The 23112-nt window shown below is 46.2% G+C and overlaps 1 protein-coding gene across 1 annotated transcript in view; it reads left to right on the forward strand.

The window, feature by feature from the left end:
* Positions 1–1666: 1666 nt before the first annotated feature.
* The window catches only part of LOC132571914 (uncharacterized), a 97339-nt gene continuing 75893 nt past the window's right edge, over positions 1667–23112 (forward strand). Inside the window, exons 1-6 of the mRNA XM_060238706.1 lie at positions 1667–1806; positions 9560–9796; positions 11578–11763; positions 17243–17416; positions 19010–19111; positions 20163–20299. Coding sequence (XP_060094689.1) covers positions 1728–1806; positions 9560–9796; positions 11578–11763; positions 17243–17416; positions 19010–19111; positions 20163–20299 — 915 coding nt within the window. The 5' untranslated portion in view covers positions 1667–1727. The remainder of the gene's footprint in view (positions 1807–9559; positions 9797–11577; positions 11764–17242; positions 17417–19009; positions 19112–20162; positions 20300–23112) is intronic.

Consider the following 23112-nt stretch of genomic DNA (forward strand, 5'->3'; position numbering starts at 1 on the left):
AAAGAGTCGGACTTGACTGTGTGACTGAACAAAAACAACTATGGCACTCAGGCGTAGAATTCTAGTAGGAGCTCCTTTGCATATTAGGCCACACTCCCATGATGTAGCCAATCCTCCAAGAGCTTACAAGGCTCTTTTTTGTAAGCTCTCGGAGGATTGGCTTCATCAGGGGTGTATGGCCTAATTTGCAAAGGAGTTCCTGCTAGAATTCCCTCCCCCTGATGGCAGTGTACCCCACTGAGGTCCTTGTCCTCTCCAGACACCATCCCCAAATCGCCTAGAAACCAAACATCAGAAATTAAGCTATCAGTAGCACTGTATTCTGCAGAAAGGAATTCACTGCCACAGGAGGTGGCGGCGGCTACAAGCATAGACAGCTTCAAGAGGGGAATGGATAAGCATATGGAGCAGAGGTCCATCAGTGGCTATTAGCCACAGCTTATTGTTGGAACTCTGTCTGAGGCAGTGATGCTATGTATTCTTGTGCTTGCGGGGGGCACAGTGGACCTCTTGATGGCACTTGGTTTTTTTGGCCACTGTGTGACAGAATGTTGGACTGGATGGGCCATTGGCCTGATCCAACATGGCTTCTCTTATGTTCCTAAGGGCCAGTAAGATCTCTTCAGTAAGGGATGTCAGCCTCCAAGTGGGATCCTAGAATCCCTTGGACTTAACTCCAACTCTGGACTCCTCAGGGGCAGGTTCTGGAGGAGTTCTAACTGCGGGATCCTTGTGGGCGGTCTCTGGAAAAGTTGGGCTGGGGGCATCTATGAAGGTTGCTGACCTTCAGGTGGGGCCTGAAGATCTCCCAGTATTGCAAATGATGCCCAGACCGCAGTGATCAGTTCCCCTGGATGAAATGGCTGCTTTGGAGAGTTGACTGTATGGCAGGGGTGGCCAAAATTGCTTAATATAAGAGCCACATAGAATAATGCTCTATGGCATCATACTCTGCTGACCCCTCCCCAAACCATGCCCTTGCCAGGCTTCACCCCAAGTTCTCCAAGTATTTGTCAGACTGGAGTTCCCTGCTGCCCCCTCCCGCCATGGTTCTGGCTCCTCCTCTTAGTAGGGTTGCCAACTCTGGTTTGGGAAATAACCGGAGATTTTGGGGGTGGAGCCTGAGGAGTGGGAGGGGAGGGACTTTGAGGAGGGGAGGGACTTCAATGGGGTCTAATGCCATAGAGTCCACCTTCAAAAGCGGCCATTTTCTGCAGGTGAACTAATTTTTGTTGCCTGGAGAGCAGTTGTAATAGCAGGAGATCTCCAGCTACCGTCTGGGGATTGGCAACCTGACCTCTGACACTTCTGCGTTGGTGTTCAGAATCAGCTCAGAGGGCAAGTTTTGATGACACTGTCAAATAAAAGCTTTAAAAAAAAGAAAAACTAGAACAGATTGTTTTGCAGTCTTTTCATGGGCTCTGCTCTGTCACTCTGCAGCAGTCCGCCGCAAGCTCCTGATCACGGAGGAGACCCCCTGGTTTCAGGGCACAAAAGTTGGGGCAGAACGAAACAGGCAGCAATTCAAAGACTGGCCCTTTTGTGAGATGCTTGGCAGAGAGACACCCGCAGGCTTTCAGGGTTCTTGCACAATCCCCCCCTCTCTCCCTCCCACCCCAGGCATCCTTTCTCTTCCCAACTTTGGAGGAGGAGGAGGATCCTGCCATTGGCTGGCCTCCGCTCAGTCGCTGGGAAATTTGGGTCGGAGATTCCCACTTTGCAGCTGCATGACACACGAGCGGGTGCCGGCTGGAACCGGAGGCCATACCATGCTCCTTTGCGTCTGTACCTTCATCCTTTTGGCAGGTAGTCAAACCTCAGCCGCTTTGGGACTGGGGAGCGTGGGGGGTGTTATCCAAGGGGCAGTGGGAGTGGGGCCAGAAGCAGTCCTAGGCTGGCAGGGTTCTTTGCCCTCCAGTACCTCCTTGAACAGTCATTTCTCCTTCTCCTTTTTGGGTTTCTTCACCTGATCTTTTCCCCCCTCATGTCCTTTCTGCCTCATCTGTATTCTAATACTGTAAATATCCATGTTGTTGATTCCTGGAAAAAATTCCCCAAACAGCAATGCAAATACTTTGATCCTAGAACTGTATAATCACCCACTACTTTTGCATCTTAACTCTAAATGACAACCACCCATACGCAGTGTTCCCTCTAAGCTGAGTTAGTGTGCGCTAGCTCACAGTTTTTTAACCTCCAGCTCACACATTTTTGTCTTAGCTCAGGGAAAAATGGCTCCAGAGCAAACTAATTTATTATGCAGTAGCTCACAATTTTAATGCTAGTAGCTCACATAGCAGAATTTTTGCTCACAAGACTCCACAGCCTAGAGGGAACATTGCCTATAAGTAAGGGTCGAGGAAATTCTGTTTCAACTGTATCTGACGAATGGTGCTTGCACACAAAAGCTTATGCTGTGAATAAATCTTCGTTGGTCTTAAAGGTGCTGCAGGGCTCAAACTTTGCTCAAAATATTACAAAACAGAGACCAAGGTCCAGAGTTTCCCTAGTCCTGGATGTTGACTCCTCATAGCTTTGTTATTTTCTGTCCCTTTCTCTTCCCCGTTCCTTTTATAATTCCTGTCATTCTTTTGCAGAAGGGTAGCCGCCTTAATCTGTCACAGCAAACGGAAAGAAAGACTTGTGGTTTTCTACGGGCTGTCAGAGGAATTGTGAAATAAAACTGCAGGGAATCGAACCTACTGCATCAGCAGTGTGTTAGCCGGCAGATATAGCCAGTGTTCCCACTAAGCCGAGTTAGCGTGAGCTAGCTCACAGATTTTTAGCCTCCAGCTCACACTTTTTTGTCTTAGCTCAGGAAAAATGGCCGCAGAGCACAATAATTTATGTAGTAGCTCACAACTTTAAGGGCAGTAGCTCACAAAGTAGAATTTTTGCTCACAAGACTCTGCAGCTTAGAGGGAACATTGGATATAACCATATATTGGGATATCAGGAAATTATTTAGATGTGACTGTTTTGAAGTAGCTGACCTTTGAGTGTAATAAATGATTGATTGATATTGGGATAGAGGAACAGAGGGATAAAAGGCTATAGCAGGAGTCCTTAACATGGAGCCCATGGGTGCCTGCTGACACTTTTTCTGGCATCCTCCAAGTGTGAAGTGGGCATTGCCAGGTAGGACTTTTGCCCAGCAAGGCTTCTGACTATTGGAGATTGCATTGGCCATGCTGATTTTTAAAAACATTGCTTTGGCAGCAGCTGCCACCACACCACAATGAACTGCACTGTGCTATTGAAGTTAGGTTGTGGCCATCATTTTGTGGGTGGCCCCGCCCCCTGTGGCAGCCATTTTGTTGGTGTGCCCACCATGCCCTCTCAGGATTCCAGATGTGTCCACAGGCTCAAAAACACTTGAAGACCCCTGGACTATAGGTACATTTTGTGATTTCTTCATGATAATCTTCCATGATGGGAAGCTATGTTAACATGTAACTTAGGGTTGCCAATCCCCAGGTGGGGCAGGGGATTCCCCAGTCTGGAGGCTCTCCTCTCACTTCAGAGTCATCAGAAAGCGGGGGAGGGGGAGGAAATGTCTGCTGGGCACTCCATTATTCCCTATGGAAACCTTTTCCCATTGGTATAATGGAGAATTGATCTGCAGGTTTCTGAGGCCTAGGGGGGGGGGGCTGGTTTTTTTGAGATAGAGGCTCCAAAATTTCAACATAGCATCCAATGCCTCTCCTCAAAGCATCCTCCAAGTTTCAAAAAGATTGGACTAGAGGGTCCAATTCTATGAGCTTCAAAAGAAGGTGCCCCTATCCTTCATTATTTGTAATGGAGGGAAGGCATTTAAAAGGTGTGTGGTTTCTTTAAATGTGATGGTCAGAACTCCAGATCAAATGTGCTTGTCACAACCTTGCTTCTGGCTCCACCCCCAATGTCTCCTGGCTGCACCCCCAAAGTCTCCTGGCTGCACCCCCGAAGTCTCGAGATATTTCTTGAATTGGACCTGGCAACCCTGATGTAATCACAAATCAAAACAATGCTCCAGTACTGCTTGCATCTCTTAATTGTGGTTCTCTTTTTACTTCCTTTGATGAGAGCTGATTTTAGGTTAATCTTTCTTTTGCCTGCTTGTTAACAGTCAGGAGTGGTCATCCTCACCCAGTTTATGCCCTGAAAATCATGTTGGCTTCTAAGGTGCTAATGGACTTAAATCTAGTTGTTTCACTTGGAGAGGGGCTCTCTTGTGAACAGGTCTGGTTTTCAATGGGCCTCTCTTCCTAACCTCTCTACCCTTCTCCCACCTTTCTATTTGCCGCTTTTATTAGGGATGGTGGCTCAGTGGCAGAGCATCTGCTTGGGAAGCAGAAGGTCCCAGGTTCAGCCCCTGGCATCTCCACTAAAAAAGGGTCCAGGCAAATAGGTGTGAAAAACCTCAGCTTGAGACCGTGGAGAGCCGCTGCCAGTTTGAGTAGACAATACTGACTTTGATGGACCGAGGGTCTGATTCAGTATAAGGCAGCTTCGTATGTTCATTAGTGTGCCTGATGTGGTGGAATCCGCCAGGTCTGTTGTCAAGCCGATGGTTAAGCAAAAAGACAACTAGTTAATAAGTTCAAAGTTTTATTTGCCAGGCAGATAGGTGAGCATAGAATAGGGTTGCCAGGTCTGTGTTGGAAAATACCAAGAGACTTCTGGGTTGGGGCTGGGAGAGGGGGAGGGTTTGGGGAGGGGGGGTGCTCAGCATGGTACAGTGCCATAGAGTCCACCCTTCTAAGCAGCCATTTTCTCCAGGGGAGCTGATCTCTGCCTGCTGGAGATCAGTTGTAAAAGCGGGAGATCTCTAGGCCACACCAGAACTCAAGCCAGAACTAACCATAGCACAGAAACAAGTGTGCAAGAACTCACCCCCACCTAAGGGTGGGCTAGACAATTATAGGCATATCTAAGCAGGTGCAAGAAATTGGTTTTTTTCCTTTTCTATATTTAAGCTGTCTTAAGCATCAATCCATACTTCTGCTTTTTTGCAAAGTGAAGAGAGGTTGCAGAGCAGGCAAACAGAGGTTACCAAGCGGGCAAGCATAGCTCCCTTAATGTTCAGATGTACGTTCATATCTCAACACCGTGCATCAGATGGAGTGAGCTTATAGAAAGCTTATGCTTGGATAAGTTTTGCTAGTATTTAAGGTGCCACTGAGCTCCTCTTATTTTTACACAAAATTACAGAAGAACAACTATTCAGAACAAAAACAACAGTAATTGGGTTAATTCAACCTCGCTGTTTTAGCTATGCTGCTTCAGCAACAAGATTATCACTTCCTTATCCAGTCCTCTCTGAAGTTTTCTTCTGGCAGCTTGGATTTCCTGGTGAATTGAAGAGGTTTATCTGACTGTGTTTGCTGTTCTCATTACCCAAATAGATTAAAAATCTAAAAAGGACACAAACCTGTCAAGCCAGAACTTTGTGGTTAGGTTATTGTTAGTGATACTTTAAAAATTTATTTACTCTTATTTTAAAGCCTGTGTTCATTTCTGGGAGTTTAAAGACTGCATTTTAAGGACAGAATGAGTAGGCACATTGATGAACACGGGTTATTGAGGAAGACTCAGCATGGGTTCTGTAAGGGAAGATCTTGCCTCACTAACCTGTTACGTTTCTTTGAGGGGGTGAACAAACATGTGGACAAAGGAGACCCAATAGATGTTGTTTACCTCGACTTCCAGAAAGCTTTTGATAAAGTTCCTCATCAAAGGCTCCTTAGAAAGCTTGAGAGTCATGGAGTAAAAGGACAGGTCCTCTTGTGGATCAAAAACTGGCTGAGTAATAGGAAGCAGAGAGTGAGTATAAATGGGCAGTCTTCGCAGTGGAGGACGGTAAGCAGTGGGGTGCCACAGGGCTCGGTACTGGGTCCCATGCTCTTTAACTTGTTCATAAATGATTTAGAGTTGGGAGTGAGCAGTGAAGTGGCCAAGTTTGCGGATGACACTAAATTGTTCAGGGTGGTGAGAACCAGAGAGGATTGTGAGGCACTCCAAAGGGATCTGTTGAGGCTGGATGAGTGGGCGTCAACGTGGCAGATGCGGTTCAATGTGGCCAAGTGCAAAGTAATGCACATTGGGGCCAAGAATCCCAGCTACAAATACAAGTTGATGGGATGTGAACTGGCAGAGACTGACCAAGAGAGAGATCTTGGGGTCGTGGTAGATAACTCACTGAAAATGACAAGACAGTGTGCGTTTGCAATAAAAAAGGCCAACGCCATGCTGGGAATTATTAGGAAGGGAATTGAAAACAAATCAGCCAGTATCATAATGCCCCTGTATAAATCGATGGTGCGGTCCCATTTGGAGTACTGTGTGCAGTTCTGGTCGCCGCACCTCAAAAAGGATATTATAGCATTGGAGAAAGTCCAGAAAAGGGCAACTAGAATGATTAAAGGGCTGGAACACTTTCCCTATGAAGAAAGGTTGAAACGCTTGGGGCTCTTTAGCTTGGAGAAACGTCGACTGCGGGGTGACATGATAGAGGTTAACAAGGTAATGCATGGGATAGAGAAAGTAGAGAAAGAAGTACTTTTCTTCCTTTCTCACAATACAAGAACTCGTGGGCATTCGATGAAATTGCTGAGCAGACAGGTTAAAATGGATAAAAGGAAGTACTTCTCCACCCAAAGGGTGATTAACATGTGGAATTCACTGCCACGGGAGGTGGTGGCGGCCACAAGCATAGCCAACTTCAAGAGGGGGTTAGATAAAAATATGGAGCAGAGGTCCATCAGTGGCTATTAGCCACAGTGTGTATGTGTGTGTGTGTGTATATATATATATATATATATATAATTTTTTTTTTGCCACTGTGTGACACAGAGTGTTGGACTGGATGGGCCATTGGCCTGATCTAACATGGCTTCTCTTATGTTCTTATGCATTCCAGTGATGAGCATAAGAAGAATCCTCAGTACTTTTCAAAACTCTGAAAGATCAAGGACAAAATTCTGACCGGTGCTGTTAACAACAAAACATATTCCATTCCATTTTGTCTTCTGGATCTAGCTCTTCCTGTATAAAAGTCCTCCTGAATGCAGTAGGCCTCTTACCAACTCATAAGAGCCCTGCTGGATCAGACCACTGGTCCATCTAGGCCAGCATCCTGTCTCACACAGTGGCCAACCAGTTCCTCTGGAGGTCCAACAACAGGGCACAGAAGTCAAGACCTTCCTCTAAGCCTAAGAGCCAGCTTGGTAAAGTGGTTAAGTGTGTGGACTGTTATCTGGGAGAACTGGGTTTGATTCCCCGCACCTCCACTTGCAGCTGCTGGAATGGCCTTGGGTCAGCCATAGCTCTCATAGAGCTCTCATAGAAAGGGCAGCTGCTGTAAGAGCTTTCTTAGCCACACCTACCTCACAGGGTGTCTGTTGTGGAGGGGGGGGAGATTCAGAGTAAGGGCGGGATATAAATCCAGTCTCCTCCTCCTTCTTCTTCCCCCTTTCTGGCACTAGGATTCAGAGTTTCGGTCTGAACATGGAGGTTCCCTTTTGTCACCATTTCTAAGAACATAAGAGAAGCCATGTTGGATCAGGCCAGTGGCCCATCCAGTCCAACACTCTGGTTGTTTTCGCACTCACCTCCGCCGGCGCGACCCCCCTCTTCACCGCGCAGGATCTGCGCGGATTTCACACTAAACGCCGCGGAGCAGCCAGAAAAGCCGGAAGCTCCCGTCGCAAAAGCTGTGCAAACGCCAAACTGCTTTTTGGCAGTTTCAGTTTGAGTGGCTTTTGCGCTGGGAGCTTCCGGCTTTTCTGGCTGCTCCGCGGCGTTTAGTGCGAAATCCACGCAGATCCTGCGCAGTGAAGAGGGGGGTCGCGCCGGCTGAAGGTGAGTGCGAAAACGACCTCTGTGTCACACAGGGGCCACAAAAAACCCCCAAAACAAAACAACCAAGTGCCATCAGGAGGTCCACAAGTGGGGCTAGAAGCCCTTCCACTGTGCCCGCCCCCCCAAGCACCAAGAATACAGACCATCACTTGCCCCAGACATAGAGTTCCAACAATACGCTGTGGCTAATAGCCACTGATGGACCTCTTCTTCATATGCTTATCCATTCCCCTCTTGAAGCTGTCTATGCTTGTAGCCACCACCACCTCCTGTGGCAGTGAATTCCACATGTTAATCACCCTTTGGGTGAAGAAATACTTCCTTTTATCCATTCTAACCCGACTGCTCAGCAATTTCATTGAATGCCCACGAGTTCTTGTATTACGAGAAAGGGAGAAAAGTACTTCTTTCTCTACCTTCTCTATCCCATGCATAATCTTGTAAACCTCTATCATGTCACCCCGCAGTCGACGTTTCTCCAAGCGAAAGAGCCCCAAGCATTTTAACCTTTCTTCATAGGGAAAGTGTTCCAAACCTTTAATCATTCTAGTTGCCCTTTTCTGGACTTTTTCCAATGCTATGATACTCCAAACGAGGCCGCACCATCGATCTATGCAGGGGCATTATGGTACTGGCTGATTTGTTTTCAATTCCCTTTCTAATAATTCCCAGCATGGCGTTGGCCTTTTTTATTGCAAACGCACACTGTCTTGACACTTTCAGTGAGTTATCTACCACAACACCAAGATCTCCCTATTGGTCAATCTCTGCCAGTTCACACCCCATTGACTTGTATTTATAGCTAGAATTTTTGGCCCCAATGTACATTACTTTGCACTTGGCCACACCGAACCTCATCTGCCACATTGATGCCGACTCACCCAGCCTTGACAGATCCCTTTGGAGTTCCTCACAATCCTCTCTGGCTCTCACCACCCTGAACAATTTAGTGTCATCTGCAAACTTAGCCACTTCACTGCTTCCTCCCAACTCCAAATCATTAATTCTAGTAACCTCCAGACAGCACTTCCATTACTCTAATCCCCTTTTAAAGCCATCTGTGCTTGTGGCCATCACCATATCCTCTGGGAGCGAATTCCACATTTTAATTAGTTGTATTTTTAAGAAGTATTTCCTTTTGCCTATCATGGATCTACTGTCCATCAGCTTAAATGGATGCCTTCAAGTCACTGTATTTTGGGAGAGCAGAATTCCAACCTGCTGGTGGGAACAGGAGATCTCCTGGAATTACAACGGATTGCCAGACAACATATACCAGTTCCCCTAGAGAAAATGACTGCTTTGGATGGTGGTTTCTATGGCATTATACCCTGCTGAGGTCCCACTCCTCCTCATGCCCCACCTTCCCCAGGCTCCAACTCCTAAATCTCCAGGAATTTTTTTCTTTGAGAAAACAGTAATGCAAAACATCTATGAAGTTGGCATAAAGTAAATGTCTGAAAACGCATTGTGAAACTCTACACAGACAAAGCCCATATATATATATAGTAAGGGCAGCAGGTTGGTGTCTCATTGCAAGCCCTGCTCGTCTTTTCCCAGATCTAAATTAAGGAAAAGGAACTCTGCATATTCTCTGAGGCACTCTGTTTATGGCTGCACAGCTGGGATCTGGCTGAAACTGAACAGTGAGGAAGAGTCAAACCCTGTTTTTTAAAATAACCTCAACTGATGACTCTTTTTTCTTCACCTGCTACAGCTATTACAAGGCAAGAATCTCAACTTGACTCAACCCAGTCATGCTCAAGGCAGGTGTCTATCCAAGGTGGCACCGTGTTGCTCTCAGATGGGTATCGCCAGGGTAGCCTCCTCACCTATTCCTGCCCAGATGGCACCTATCCATACCCGGTGCAAAGCCGGATGTGCCAGTCAGATGGAAACTGGTCTCCCATGCGTTCGCCCTCCGGCAGACGAATGACCCAAGCATCGTGCCGAGGTATGTGAAGACTGGTGGTTGCCTTGGAGTTTGTTAGAAGGCTGGTGGATTTAATTAGCTGCAAGGGAGCTTGCATATCCATTTCACTGTCCCTTGTCCATCGTTATGGTCACATGTACTGGAATCGCAGCAGCTCAGCATATAGGGACAGCATGTGTATGGTGAGAGTGCTACATGTGATTTTTTTCCCAACATATGCATTCTCCCCATGTGTGTGGTAAAATGTAACCACTGCTTGGCCAGTGGCTTATGTCAGTATGTTGATGTACATGTGTGTAAAATGCCATCAAGTGGCAGCTGAGTTAGGATGGGGTATTCAAGGGAATAGATGAACAGAAGTGGTTTACCACTGCCTGGCTCTGCATAGAGACCCTTCATTGATGGTCTCTCATCCAAGTACTAACCAGGGCTGACCCTGCTTAGCTTCTGAGATAAGAACATAAGAGAAGCCATGTTGGATCAGGCCAGTGGCCCATACAGTCCAGCACTCTGTGTCACCCAGTGGCCAAAAAACCCAGGTGCCATCAGGAGGTCCACCAGTGGGGCCAGGACACTAGAAGCCCGCCCACTGTTGCCCTCCCAAGCACCAAGAATACAGAGCATCACTGCCCCAGACAGAGAGTTCCAACAATACGCTGTGGCTACTAGCCACTGATGGACCTCTGCTCCATATGTTTATCCAATCCCCTCTTGAAGTTGTCTATGCTATCTGATATGATCAAGCCAGCCTGGGCCTTCTGGGTCATGTTGCTAGCTGCTGAATTAAAACCCCAATGCTGTGGACGGGATTGGCCACTGTGAGGACTTGGGCAGGGAAAATGGCCCCAACATAGGTGCAAATGGAAAAATCCATACTTTCCCACACATCAACATGGTTTTGCTACAAACACAGGTTTGGGGGAAGAGTGCAGAAAAGATGGAAGAAACTCAGTAGATGCATGAAAGCATCACAGTGCTGTGGGGAAAGTTGGAGGGGGGCGTGTTTCACTGCATCATTCTTGCTGGAACAATCAAAGCATGTGTAAACAGGGCCTTTTTTGTAGAAAAAGCCCAGCAGGAACTCATATGCATATTAGGCCACACCCCCTGATGCCAAGCCAGCCAAAATTATGTTCCTGTGTGTAAGTGATTTATGACTCATCCCTCCCATTGGCAAGATGTACGAATTCCTGCATGTGAAAGACTTTTAATGCTCAATGGCACTTTGTAACCTATACTATAATTGCAGCATAGGATAATTATAATGCCTGATCTTAGAAAGCTAAACAGGATCAACTGTGGTTTGTTAATTGGGTGGCAGACCTCCAAAGAAGGCCAGGGTTGCTATGCAGAGGCAAGCAACAGTAGACCTTCTCTGAACATCTCTTTTCTTTAACATCCCTATGGGGTTGCCACAAGTTGGCTGCAAATTGATGGCAAAAAAATTATACTATTTATACATTTGTATAAAAATTATACAAAAGCAATTTGCTTTTGAAAGGGACCACATTTTAGAAGGATTTTGGTTGTTTGTTTTTTGCTGTGCAGTGTGACTGGAACGCCTGAATGTGGTTTTGCAGCTGTTATTTTTATTTATATCCTGGTTTTAAAAGTGGCTTATCTCATTGTTCTCCCCTCCTCTACTTTATCCTCACAACAACCTCCCTGAGGTAAGTTTGGCTGAGAGACAGTGATGGGCGCAGGGTCAGCCAATGAGCTTCCATAACAGAGCAGTGTCCTAGGCCCTAATTGGACACTTAAATCACTACGGTTGTTCTGAGGCCTCACTTTCTTCATTGCAGACATGCGATGTCCTCCTCAGCAGGTCTTTGAAAATGGCTTCTTTGGCCCACGGCTAAGTGCACACCGTGTTGGCAGTGTCTTGAATTTTGAGTGTTTCGATGGATACCAGCTCCACGGTTCAGCCCAGCGGCATTGCCAGCCCAACGGCCGCTGGAACGGAACTTCCCCAGTCTGCGATGATGGAGGTGAATTCTTCGATGAATCCTGGCACAGATTTGACCTCTATAGGAGAAAGAGAGAACTGTTAGTGTGCATGCTATGAGCAGTACCAGGTTTGCACTCACAAAATGTCATTCTAAGGGCAGAACTACACATTACACATAGTATATTTTCCTTTTACTGGTTATTGCTGCTGGAACTGTCAGTGTCAGGGGTGATAGGGTTGCCAGCTCTGGGATGGAAAATGCCTGGAGATTTGGGGAACTAAGCCTGGGGAGGGTGGGGTTTGAGGAGGGACCTCACCAGGGTATAATGCCATAGAGTTCACCATACAAAATAGCCATGTTCTCAAGGGGAACTGATCCTGGCTGTCTGCAGATCAATTGTAATAGTGCAGGGGTGGCCAAACTGTGGCTAGGGAGCCACATATGGTTCTTTCACACATACTGTGTGGCTCTCAAAGCCCCCCCCCCCATTGGTTGGCTTGGAGGTGTTTGTCTTTTTAAATCACTTGCTCAAGCCAAGCCAACCAGTGGTTTGGAGAATGTATTTAAAGTTAAGCTCTCTTTCTTTCCACCTCTCCCTCCCCCATCTATTTCCTCCCTTCCTCTCGGCTCTCAAACATCTGATGTTTATTTTCTTACTTTAAGCAAGCTTGACCAGCCCGGTAATAGTGGGAGATCTCCAATGTCGCCTGGAGATTGGCCACCCTATGGGGTGACCAGGCTACTTTTTCCTGCTCAGGGAAAAATATCCTCAAAGAGGTATAAAAGCAGCTTGGAAATTGGTATAAATATATCCTCAAAGAGGTATAAAAATAAAAATATCCTCAAAGAGGTATAAAAGCAGCTTGGAAACTGCTGAAAAGGCTGAGTTGTGATAGCTGGGGAACTGCTGTACATTTGGGTGAGTGGGCTAAAGGTGAAAGTGATTGATTGATTGATTGATTGATTGAGAGTAATTGTTGATGATTGCTTAGGAGTGGTCTGCTCCACCCTCTTTGCATTTTAAGCTGCGCCTTGCCAAAGGCGCGAGCCTTTGGCGCGAGCCGAAGGGCGAGAGCTCGAGAGCTAAAGGGCTCTTGGCCTGTGGCTCTTTGCCTGGGGGCTTCCTAAGGACCAGGAACCCAGATCCCTGATTTCCTTGTTCTCCCAATAAGGTAAGTTGACCTTCCAGAAGGGGAGCCACGTAAACAACAGCATTTAAAGAGGACTGTATATTTAATATATATATCATGAAGGTAGAATGCCAGCAGGGGGGTGGGGGCTTTCCAGTGTTTTGCACTGAGTGTCACATGTATGACTATCTGCCCACAGGACAGAAGTCTTGGGTGTGTGCTCGATGCAAGGAGCTCCTGGTCCTCAGGGAACGAGTTCGTACCCTTGAGGCCGAGGTGACTGCCCTGGAGAAGCAGAGACGGTCAGTTAGGCAATTGGGGAAGACTCTTGGGGGCGTATTAGATGAGCCCCACTCTGAATGTGGCATCCCCGTTGCTGCCAGAGAGCGTGAGGGTCGAGAGGGAACAGGGCACCTTGCTGAGGATAAGGGGAATGCGCCCTCAGAAGGGACCTCTTCTTCGGTTGGTGAGCGGGTATCCTTTCGCGCCAAGGAACCATCCCTGGGCAGGGGGAGAGGGGGGGTCTTGGTAGTTGGTGATTCGATCCTTAGGCAAGTAGACAGCTGGGTGGCAAAACCGCGTATTGACCGTATGGTGACTTGCCTGCCTGGTGCGAAGGTAGCGGACATTACGCGTGTAGTAGATAGGCTGATAGACAGTGCTGGGGAGGAGCCTGTGGTCATGGTGCATGTTGGCACCAACGATGTGGGGAAATGCAGTCGTGAGGTCCTGGAGGAGAAATTTAGGCTGCTAGGTGGGAGACTTAAGGCCAGGACCTCCAAGGTGGCCTTCTCGGAAGTGCTACCTGTTCCACGTGCAGGGCAGGAGAGACAGGCGCAAATTAGAAGTCTCAATGTGTGGATGAGACGATGGTGTAAGGAGGAAGGGTTTAAGTTTGTTAGGCACTGGGATGCTTTCTGGAAAAAGCCGGAGCTGTACAAAAGAGACGGTCTCCACTTGTCTCCGGATGGAACCAGGCTGCTGGCGCTTAAAATCAAAAAGGTGGCAGAGCAGTTTTTAAACTAAATCTTGGGGGAAAGCCGATAGGAGATGGAATGTCTCTGGTTCGGGAGGACTCGTCTCAAAGAGATGAAGGGTTGGCTTCTATTTTTCTACCGAGTAACGGATCAGAGTTGTCCACTGTGATGGTGACAAACAGTATGGACTGTCTGCTAGAGTCTCGAGGCGGCAGGAGAGAGGTGGCGGGCCTAGCTTGCTTGGGAAATTATAAATGTTTGTATGCAAATGCTAGAAGTGTCCGAAGTAAAATTGGTGAATTGGAATGTTTAGTGTTGGGAGAAAACATAGACATTGTGGGAATTTCAGAAACTTGGTGGAATGAGGAGAATCAGTGGGACACGGTGATTCCTGGATATAAGTTATATCGGAAGGATAGGGAGGGAAGGGTTGGAGGTGGGGTGGCTCTGTATGTCAGAGAGGATATACGGTCCAGTAAGACTGAGGTCAGAGAATTAGATTCCCTTTTAGAAATGCTTTGGGTTGAAATAGAGGGCCCAAAAGGAAATTTAACTATGGGAGTTTGTTATCGCCCACCAAATCAAAAGAGAGAGGACGATTATAATATGATGGAGGGATTAAAGATAGCGGCTAAACGTAAAAACTGTGTCGTAATAGGTGATTTTAACTACCCGCAGATTGATTGGGTCAATATGTGTTCTGGTCGAGAGAAAGAGATTGAGTTTCTTGATGCTCTCAATGACTGTGCTATGGAGCAGATGGTCTCAGAACCTACCAGGGGTGGGGCGATCCTGGATCTGGTCCTAAGTAATGCCCAAGACTTGGTGAGAGACGTAAAAGTGATTGCGCCGCTTGGGAACAGTGACCATAATGTTATTGATTTCACCATTTGTATAAATAGGGAGTTGCCCAAAAAGACCGCCACAACCACATTTAACTTTAAAAGGGGTAAATTCTCTGAGATGAGGAGGCATGTGAGGAGGAAACTGAAAGGAAAGGTAAATACGGTCAAAACCCTTGGGGAAGCTTGGAGACTATTTAAAACTATAATCCTAGAAGCTCAGATAAAATACATACCACAAGTTAGGAAAGGCACAAACAGGTATAAGAAGAGGCCAGCATGGTTAACAAACAAAGTAATGGAAGCTGTAAAAGGTAAGAAGGACTCCTTTAAGCGGTGGAAAACCAGTCCAAGTGAGATTAATAAAAGGGAACACAGGCAGTGGCAAATCAAATGCAAGACTGTGATCAGGCAGGCAAAAAGGGACTATGAGGAGCATATTGCAAAAAACATAAAGACCAACAATAAAAATTTCTTCAAATATATTAGAAGTAGGAAACCAGCCAGGGAAGCAGTGGGGCCCTTGGATGACCATGGGGTAAAAGGATTACTGAAGGAGGATGGGGAAATGGCTGAGAAGCTGAACGCATTTTTTGCCTCCGTCTTCACCGTGGAAGATGAGAAGTGTTTGCCCGCCCCAGAACCACTAATATTGGAAGGGGTGTTGAAAGACCTGAGTCAGATTGAGGTGACAAAAGAGGAGGTCCTACAACTGATAGACAAATTAAAAACTAATAAGTCACCGGGTCCGGATGGCATACATCCGAGAGTTCTGAAAGAACTCAAAGTTGAACTTGTGGATCTTCTAACAAAAATCTGTAATCTTTCATTGAAATCTGCCTCCGTTCCTGAGGACTGGAAGGTAGCAAATGTCACCCCCATCTTTAAAAAGGGTTCCAGAGGAGATCCGGGAAATTACAGGCCAGTCAGTCTGACTTCAATACCGGGAAAGTTGGTAGAAACCATTATCAAGGACAGAATGAGTAGGCACATTGATGAACACGGGTTATTGAGGAAGACTCAGCATGGGTTCTGCAAGGGAAGATCTTGCCTCACTAACCTGTTACATTTCTTTGAGGGGGTGAACAAACATGTGGACAAAGGAGACCCGATAGATGTTGTTTACCTTGACTTCCAGAAAGCTTTTGATAAAGTTCCTCATCAAAGGCTCCTTAGAAAGCTTGAGAGTCATGGAGTAAAAGGACAGGTCCTCTTGTGGATCAAAAACTGGCTGAGTAATAGGAAGCAGAGAGTGAGTATAAATGGGCAGTCTTCGCAGTGGAGGACGGTAAGCAGTGGGGTGCCGCAGGGCTCGGTACTGGGTCCCATCCTCTTTAACTTGTTCATAAATGATTTAGAGTTGGGAGTGAGCAGTGAAGTGGCCAAATTTGCGGATGACACTAAATTGTTCAGGGTGGTGAGAACCAGAGAGGATTGTGAGGAACTCCAAAGGGATCTGTTGAGGCTGGGTGAGTGGGCGTCAACGTGGCAGATGCGGTTCAATGTGGCCAAGTGCAAAGTAATGCACATTGGGGCCAAGAATCCCAGCTACAAATACAAGTTGATGGGGTGTGAACTGGCAGAGACAGACCAAGAGAGAGATCTTGGGGTCATGGTAGATAATTCACTGAAAATGTCAAGACAGTGTGCGTTTGCAATAAAAAAGGCCAACGCCATGCTGGGAATTATTAGGAAGGGAATTGAAAACAAATCAGCCAGTATCATAATGCCTCTGTATAAATCGATGGTGCGGTCTCATTTGGAGTACTGTGTGCAGTTCTGGTCGCCGCACCTCAAAAAGGATATTATAGCATTGGAGAAAGTTCAGAAAAGGGCAACTAAAATGATTAAAGGGCTGGAACACCTTCCCTATGAAGAAAGGTTGAAACGCTTAGGGCTCTTTAGCTTGGAGAAACGTCGACTGAGGGGTGACATGATAGAAGTTTACAAGATAATGCATGGGATGGAGAAAGTAGAGAAAGAAGTACTTTTCTCCCTTTCTCACAATACAAGAACTCGTGGGCATACGATGAAATTGCTGAGCAGACAGGTTAAAACGGATAAAAGGAAGTACTTCTTCACCCAAAGGGTGATTAACATGTGGAATTCACTGCCACAGGAGGTGGTGGCGTCCACAAGCATAGCCACCTTCAAGAAGGGGTTAGATAAAAATATGGAGCAGAGGTCCACCAGTGGCTATTAGCCACAGTGTGTGTGTGTGTGTGTGTGTGTATATATATATATATATATATATATATATATATATATATATATATATATATTTGGCCGCTGTGTGACACGGAATGTTGGACTGGATGGGCCATTGGCCTGATCTAACATGGCTTCTCTTATGTTCTTATGTTCTTATTGTGACCACTGAGGACCAAGGATTGGGTTGGAGGGTGGGGGTTTGCCTGCCACAGCTGGACAAATGGAAAGTCTGGGTGCTAGAGCGCTTTGCAAAGGTGTTGCTTCATCGTGGGGCTGGAAGAGTGCACATTATGCACATTCCCCCAGATCATCACAGTTTTCTCTCCCCATTTGCTGCACATGTTGTCTTTCTCTGCAGCGGGACATTGCCAGAGTCTCCCCATCCCACCAGGAGCACTTTCCAGTGGGGGGCGTAATCGCCTTGGTGATCGGGTCTCATTCCAGTGTATGAAGGGACTGGACTTGGTAGGGTCATCCCAGCATGTTTGCACTCCAGAGGGGGAGTGGTCAGGAGCCGAGACAAGCTGTAGAGGTAAGCACCTCTCCATCTTCACGGAGTTTTCTGTCCTTCAGAGTTTGTATTTTTACTTTCTGAAATGCCCTTGCTGCCCGTCCTGCTCCCATCACCCACAGCTGCTTTGAGTGGTGATGAGGAAAAAAGTAAAAGCCAACCCAACAACACCAGCTGCAGTGTCCTGTCTCTAGGAAGTGCCAGAAACTCTATAGTAAAATTATGGCTTTTCCAGCAATTCCTAGAGTTGTGATTCCTATAGCGACATATGTCATTTCTGCCTTTTGACCAGAAGTGACATGATTCCACAACCAGCATTGCCCTTCTCCCTCTCCCTTCCCACAGCCTTGCTGCTGGTTGCCAGGCAGCCCTAGATGTACAAGGCTTCTCCTACGATGGAGGAGGCAGCCAGGCCTTTTTTGCAGTAGGAACTCCTTTGCATATTAGGCCACACACCCCGATGTAGCCAATCCTCCAAGAGCTTACATGCCTATTAGTACAGGGCCTACTGTAAGTTCCAGGAGGATTGGCTACATCAGGGTGTGTGTGGCCTAATATGCAAAGGAGCTCCTGCTGCAAAAAAAGCCTTGGAGGCAGCTGTTTTAATAGGTACTCCTATAGGCACAAAAGTGATGTCTCCTGAGCTCTTCTGGAGTACTTCCTGCTCCAGTGAGGTTGGGGAAAGGCAGGATTAGCTCTTTGCTTTTGGGAAGAAGCAAATGGGCACCAACTACTACTTTACACAGGGAGTGATTAAATATGCAGTTTACTGCCAGAGGATGTAGTAATGGCCACTGGAGTAAACGGCTTTAAAGTGGGATTAGATAGATTCATGGAGGATAGGTCTATCAGTGGCTACTAGCTATGGTGACTGAGGGGGGCCTCCACATTCAGAGGCACTAAAACTCTGAAGCCCAGTGCTAGGAGGCAACAACAGGGGGCGACCTCAGCTTCCGTTGACCCTTCAGAAGTATTGGGTGGCCTCTGTGTGAGACAGAATGCTGGACTGGATGGGCTCTTTTTCTGTTCTTAAGATATCCCTTCACTGGTCATACACATACATGATTATTGCTGTAGATATTCTCACTGATACTGTAGACACTCTAAAATATGATTTTCCCCCCAACTGGAACTATTTTTCTTTCCACCTCCTGACTGACTCTGTGCCTCATCTATTCTTTTTGGTTTCCCTCACTTATTTCCCTCACTCATGTATTGTGTTTCCTTCAGGTTGTAAACCTTTCAGGGGCCATGTTGTACATACTCTATGTGCAGTGCTGAGTTATTGTTGCTAATTGTTAAATATTAAATATAAGTATTACTGTTATCATGCAGCCTTTAAACAAATGGATCCCACTGGTCTTCCAGAAATCCCCAGAGTCTTGGCTTTCACTCAGTTCTGCTCAGTTATATTTATTTTCAATATCTTATTTATGCTTTTCCAGAAATGCTCTAAGCTCACTTGATTTCCAAAGAAGCCACTAGATTTTGTCTTTCTTCACACCTCACACAATCTGGCTCCTATTTTCCCTTCTCTGAGCTCTGACCCACTAGATTCCACCCTTCTACAAGAACACAAGTTCTGCCATTTTGTTTCCTCTCTCTCCCCCACAGCCCCTTACTCTTACGATCGGGCTGAAGATGTTGGAGCTGAATTTGGGGCCTCATTGACCAATGTTCTGAGTGTGGCATCATCTGGGTCTGACCACACACAAGGTAGGTTTGAGCCCTCTCATCTCTGGTTCTGTTCCAGTGATGCTGTAACTGTAGGCCTGCTCAATGCGAGCCCTAAAATGGAGACTGGAAGGTAAGCTGATCAGCCATTGGGTCTGACATTCACTTAGGATTCCCAACCCTGAGTTGGGAAATTTCTGAAGGGTTGGAAGTAGAACAAGGGAAAAATGGGATTTGGAGAAGGGGGACAACTCCGTGGAATACAGGGATGCCGGACTCAGTGGTGGGGCAGGGATCCCCAGCTCCCAGAGTTGTGATTCCTGCTGCCAATCAGTTAGCCGGCAAGGGGAACTTACTGCTAAAAAAGGGAGGAACGCCTGTCTTTTTAGCGACATATATATGTGACCTGGAAATGACATAAGCATGTTGGGACAATGCTCTGGTTTTTGAACAAAAACTCTATGGCAGAAGCTAATAAGTTCCTCATGTAGACCTGCTGGATTCTGATGAGTAGAAATAAAATATAGGAATTTATGTAACACTCTGTTTATTTTAAGAGTTATCATCCTCCATACGTTCCTAATAAGCTCAGTGCAGTTCAGTGATTGATAGCAGTGGGATTCCCATTCCTTGAATGATGCTAACAACTGTAGCACAAAATCAGTTATGTGTGGTGGGTTGCTGGCTGGGAATTTTGGACTAGCGCAGGGGTGGCCAAACTGTGGCTCAGGAGCCACATGTGGCTCTTTCACACACATTGTGTGGCTCTCAAAGCTCTCACCACCCCATCGGCCGGCTTGAAGGCATTTATCTCTTAAAGACAAACTTCACCAAACCAAGCCAGCTGGCAGCTGGAGAATGCATTTAGTTAAAGTTGCTTTCTTTCCACCTCTCTCTCCTTCCCCCCATCTATTTGCTTTCTTTCCATCTTTCCTTCCTTCCTGTCTTGTGGCTCTAAAACACCTGACATTCACACCTTGTGGCTCTCAAACATCTGATGTTTATTCTAGGTGGCTCTTATGTTAAGCAGGTTTGGCCACCCCTGGGCTAGTGAATGGTAGTTTATGTTTTTTTTCTTCTTTCTCTTTATCAGGTCAGTCTTTAGGACGAAGACTTATCCTGTCCCAAGACAGTTACCTCCATGTCTACTTGCTTGCAGATGCCTCCCACAGCGTCACTAAAGAAAACTTTGAGATCTTTAAAAACTCTCTGGAAATTATCATTGACAGGGTAAGTTTGCACAGACATACTTCGGTAAGGGATAAATACTAGCCCTGTTCATATGACGTAAGTGCATGCAGGTTAGTAAAGGATAGTGTGAGATTGAGGATCCTGGCCTTGACCAGTGTTCCCTCTAAGCTGTTAGTGTGAACTAGCTCACAGTTTTTTAGCCTCTGGCTCACACATTTTTAACTTAGTTCAGGAAAAATCGCCCCAGAACAAACGAATTGATGCAGTAGCTCACAATTTTAATGCTAGTAGCTCATGAAGTAGAATTTTTGCTCACAAGACTCCACAGCTTAGATGGAGCATTGGCCCTGACCCCACATATTTACATGACATGGTCACAGTGCTCTACTGTACAACTGTAGACTCTCTCCTAGGGATGCCAGCCTCCAGGTGGGGCCTGGAGAATCACCCGGAATTACAGCTCATCTCCAGACTTCAGAGATCTGTTCCCCTGGAGAAAATGGATGCTTTGGAGGGTGGACACTATGGCATTGTACCCCATCGAGATCTCTGTCCCCACGGGCACCCCACTCAAATCTCCAGGAATTTCCCAACCTGGAGTTGGCAACCTTCCCCCACCCCTACTTAAGGCTGGTGATTAGGGGAGATCTGGCAACCCTACTCTGTCCCTGTGGTTGGAACTGCTTTGAGAATATTCCTGAGCTTGGAACTACTTTATGGGAGTTCCCAAATATGGGGCAGAGCTTATGTGTGTACAGCTTGTATCCCCATGGGTGCTGTGCCCACTGTGAGGCAACCATATGTTGTCAGGGGCAGAGCCAGTGCCCTCAGAGCCTCTCTTCTTCTCTGAATTGCTGGTACACACAGCGTCATGTGTATGAGGCTATAATCAAATGGACTCGCTAGGTATGGTGTTGACTTCTAATTACCTCAGAGCCTGTTTACAGTTAAATCAGTTTAGAACGCATTCAAACAACCAGTGTGGTTTTCTCAAAGGCACTGTGGCTAAGAAAGCCTTATGAGTGGAATGACAACAGTGTGACAGACTTTCAAAACCCTCTCAGAGCTACACATCTCAGGGTATTTTTGTCATCCTTACAGGGAAACAGCCCTGACCTAGCCCAGGCTAGCCTCATCTCGTCAGCTAAGCAGAGTCAGCCCTGGTTGGGATTTGGAATCCAAAGAACATCAAGGTAATGGCTACCTACCTCTGAACACCTCTTGCCTTGAAAACCCTACAGGGTCGGAATTTCTAAAATATACTTTGACCACAATGACTGCAGTCATTAATAAATAATAATTGAGTGCAACCAATGTATGGAAACCCCACAAAGTTCCACCTTGTGGGATTTTCAAGGGCAGAGATGAAAAGAGGTGGGTTGCCAAAGCCTTCCTCCGTGTAAGAAGGGAATGGTTACTGACCCGTTTTAAGAAAAGATTCAGTAGACTCAGCAGAAGACAACACATGAGAGGATGAGACTCAGTGGAAAAGACAATAATGCTAGGGAAAGTTGAAGGCAATAGAAAAAGAGGAAGAAGAAGAGAAGAAGAGACTGGATTTATACTGCACTGAAGGAATCATCAGTCGACACATATAGGTTCAGGAAGAAGAGAGGTCTTACTTCCTCAGCTAACCCTTACTTTATTTATACATTCTGTCTTGAAGCTATATATTTGCTTAGTACATAGTGTTTAAACAAACAACAGGAAGCATCTGTTCGCTGGAAGCAGACCATTTCTATACTGTTTACAGGATTCAATACAGTCATCAATACTGCAAGGGTCAGCATAAAGAGTGAGAATGTGGGTGAACACAGATGTGAGATGCCTGTGCCCTTTTGACTCTTCAGCCACAACAGGAAACGCAGGACTCCAGGCTGGTATGCCAGGCACATGGTCTCACCCACATTCCTGTTTGTGGTCTTTGTGAGACCTGAGAACCAAGCAGTTTCTCAGGGCAGGATTCCCACATGCCATTCCTTTTTATTTTCTTTCAGGCTATCTACACACTCGTGTTCACCCCAAGTACTTTATCCATAGATAATAGGTGATAATATAGTAAGGTGTTTTTACAGCCTGATCATAGATAAGCATTTATGATATAACATCATTTGTTTTATAACCTCAAGACCCTTTAAAGGATTAGCCCTAATTGTATATGCAAGGGGCTTATGCAAGTGACATGCTATAGACTGAATCAATTCATGTGCCTTTATGGCAAGCAACTTATTGTAGCCTAGGTGATTAAGATACACACATTCAAACATAGGTGAGAGCATGGCCAGAGATGGGCAGTCCATACTGGCTATATCATTACAATACAAAAACCATTTGCTGAATAATTCCTTGTTCCCCTCCTCCCTTAGTCTAACAAAAGGTCTTCTTTCTTGAGTTCATAGAGAGTTTGCGTGCTCTATGCATGACAATTTTTTCACAGGGAAATCTGTTTCTATTGCAGCCAAAAGGAATTCTTTTTCCTGGAAGCACAACTTGGAAGTGGCAGTGCTGTGATCAGCTGCTATTGTGATCAGCTGGGGCAACCAGCCTTTTGCTAGGCAGAGGAATTTCCCTGGAAATAAGTTTTCTCCGTAACTCAGTTTGGATGGGGTTTTGGGGAGGCCTTCCTTCCAACATCAATGAGGCATGACCAGTCAGGACCTCTGGGTAGATATGGGAGAGCCTGGAAAACATACTTGGAGAAACAAACAAACAAAACAATAATAGGCGCTTTTTTCCTTTTAAAGCTTTTCTTGGCTGTCCACAAATTGCCATAATTTGATCTCAACCCTGTTGAGATAGGGTTGCACACATTAAATAAATCACCACACTTGTTTTGGACTGGAGACTTCTTC

This window comes from Heteronotia binoei, chromosome 5, assembly GCF_032191835.1.
Source record: "Heteronotia binoei isolate CCM8104 ecotype False Entrance Well chromosome 5, APGP_CSIRO_Hbin_v1, whole genome shotgun sequence".
Taxonomy (NCBI): Eukaryota; Metazoa; Chordata; class Lepidosauria; order Squamata; family Gekkonidae; genus Heteronotia; species Heteronotia binoei.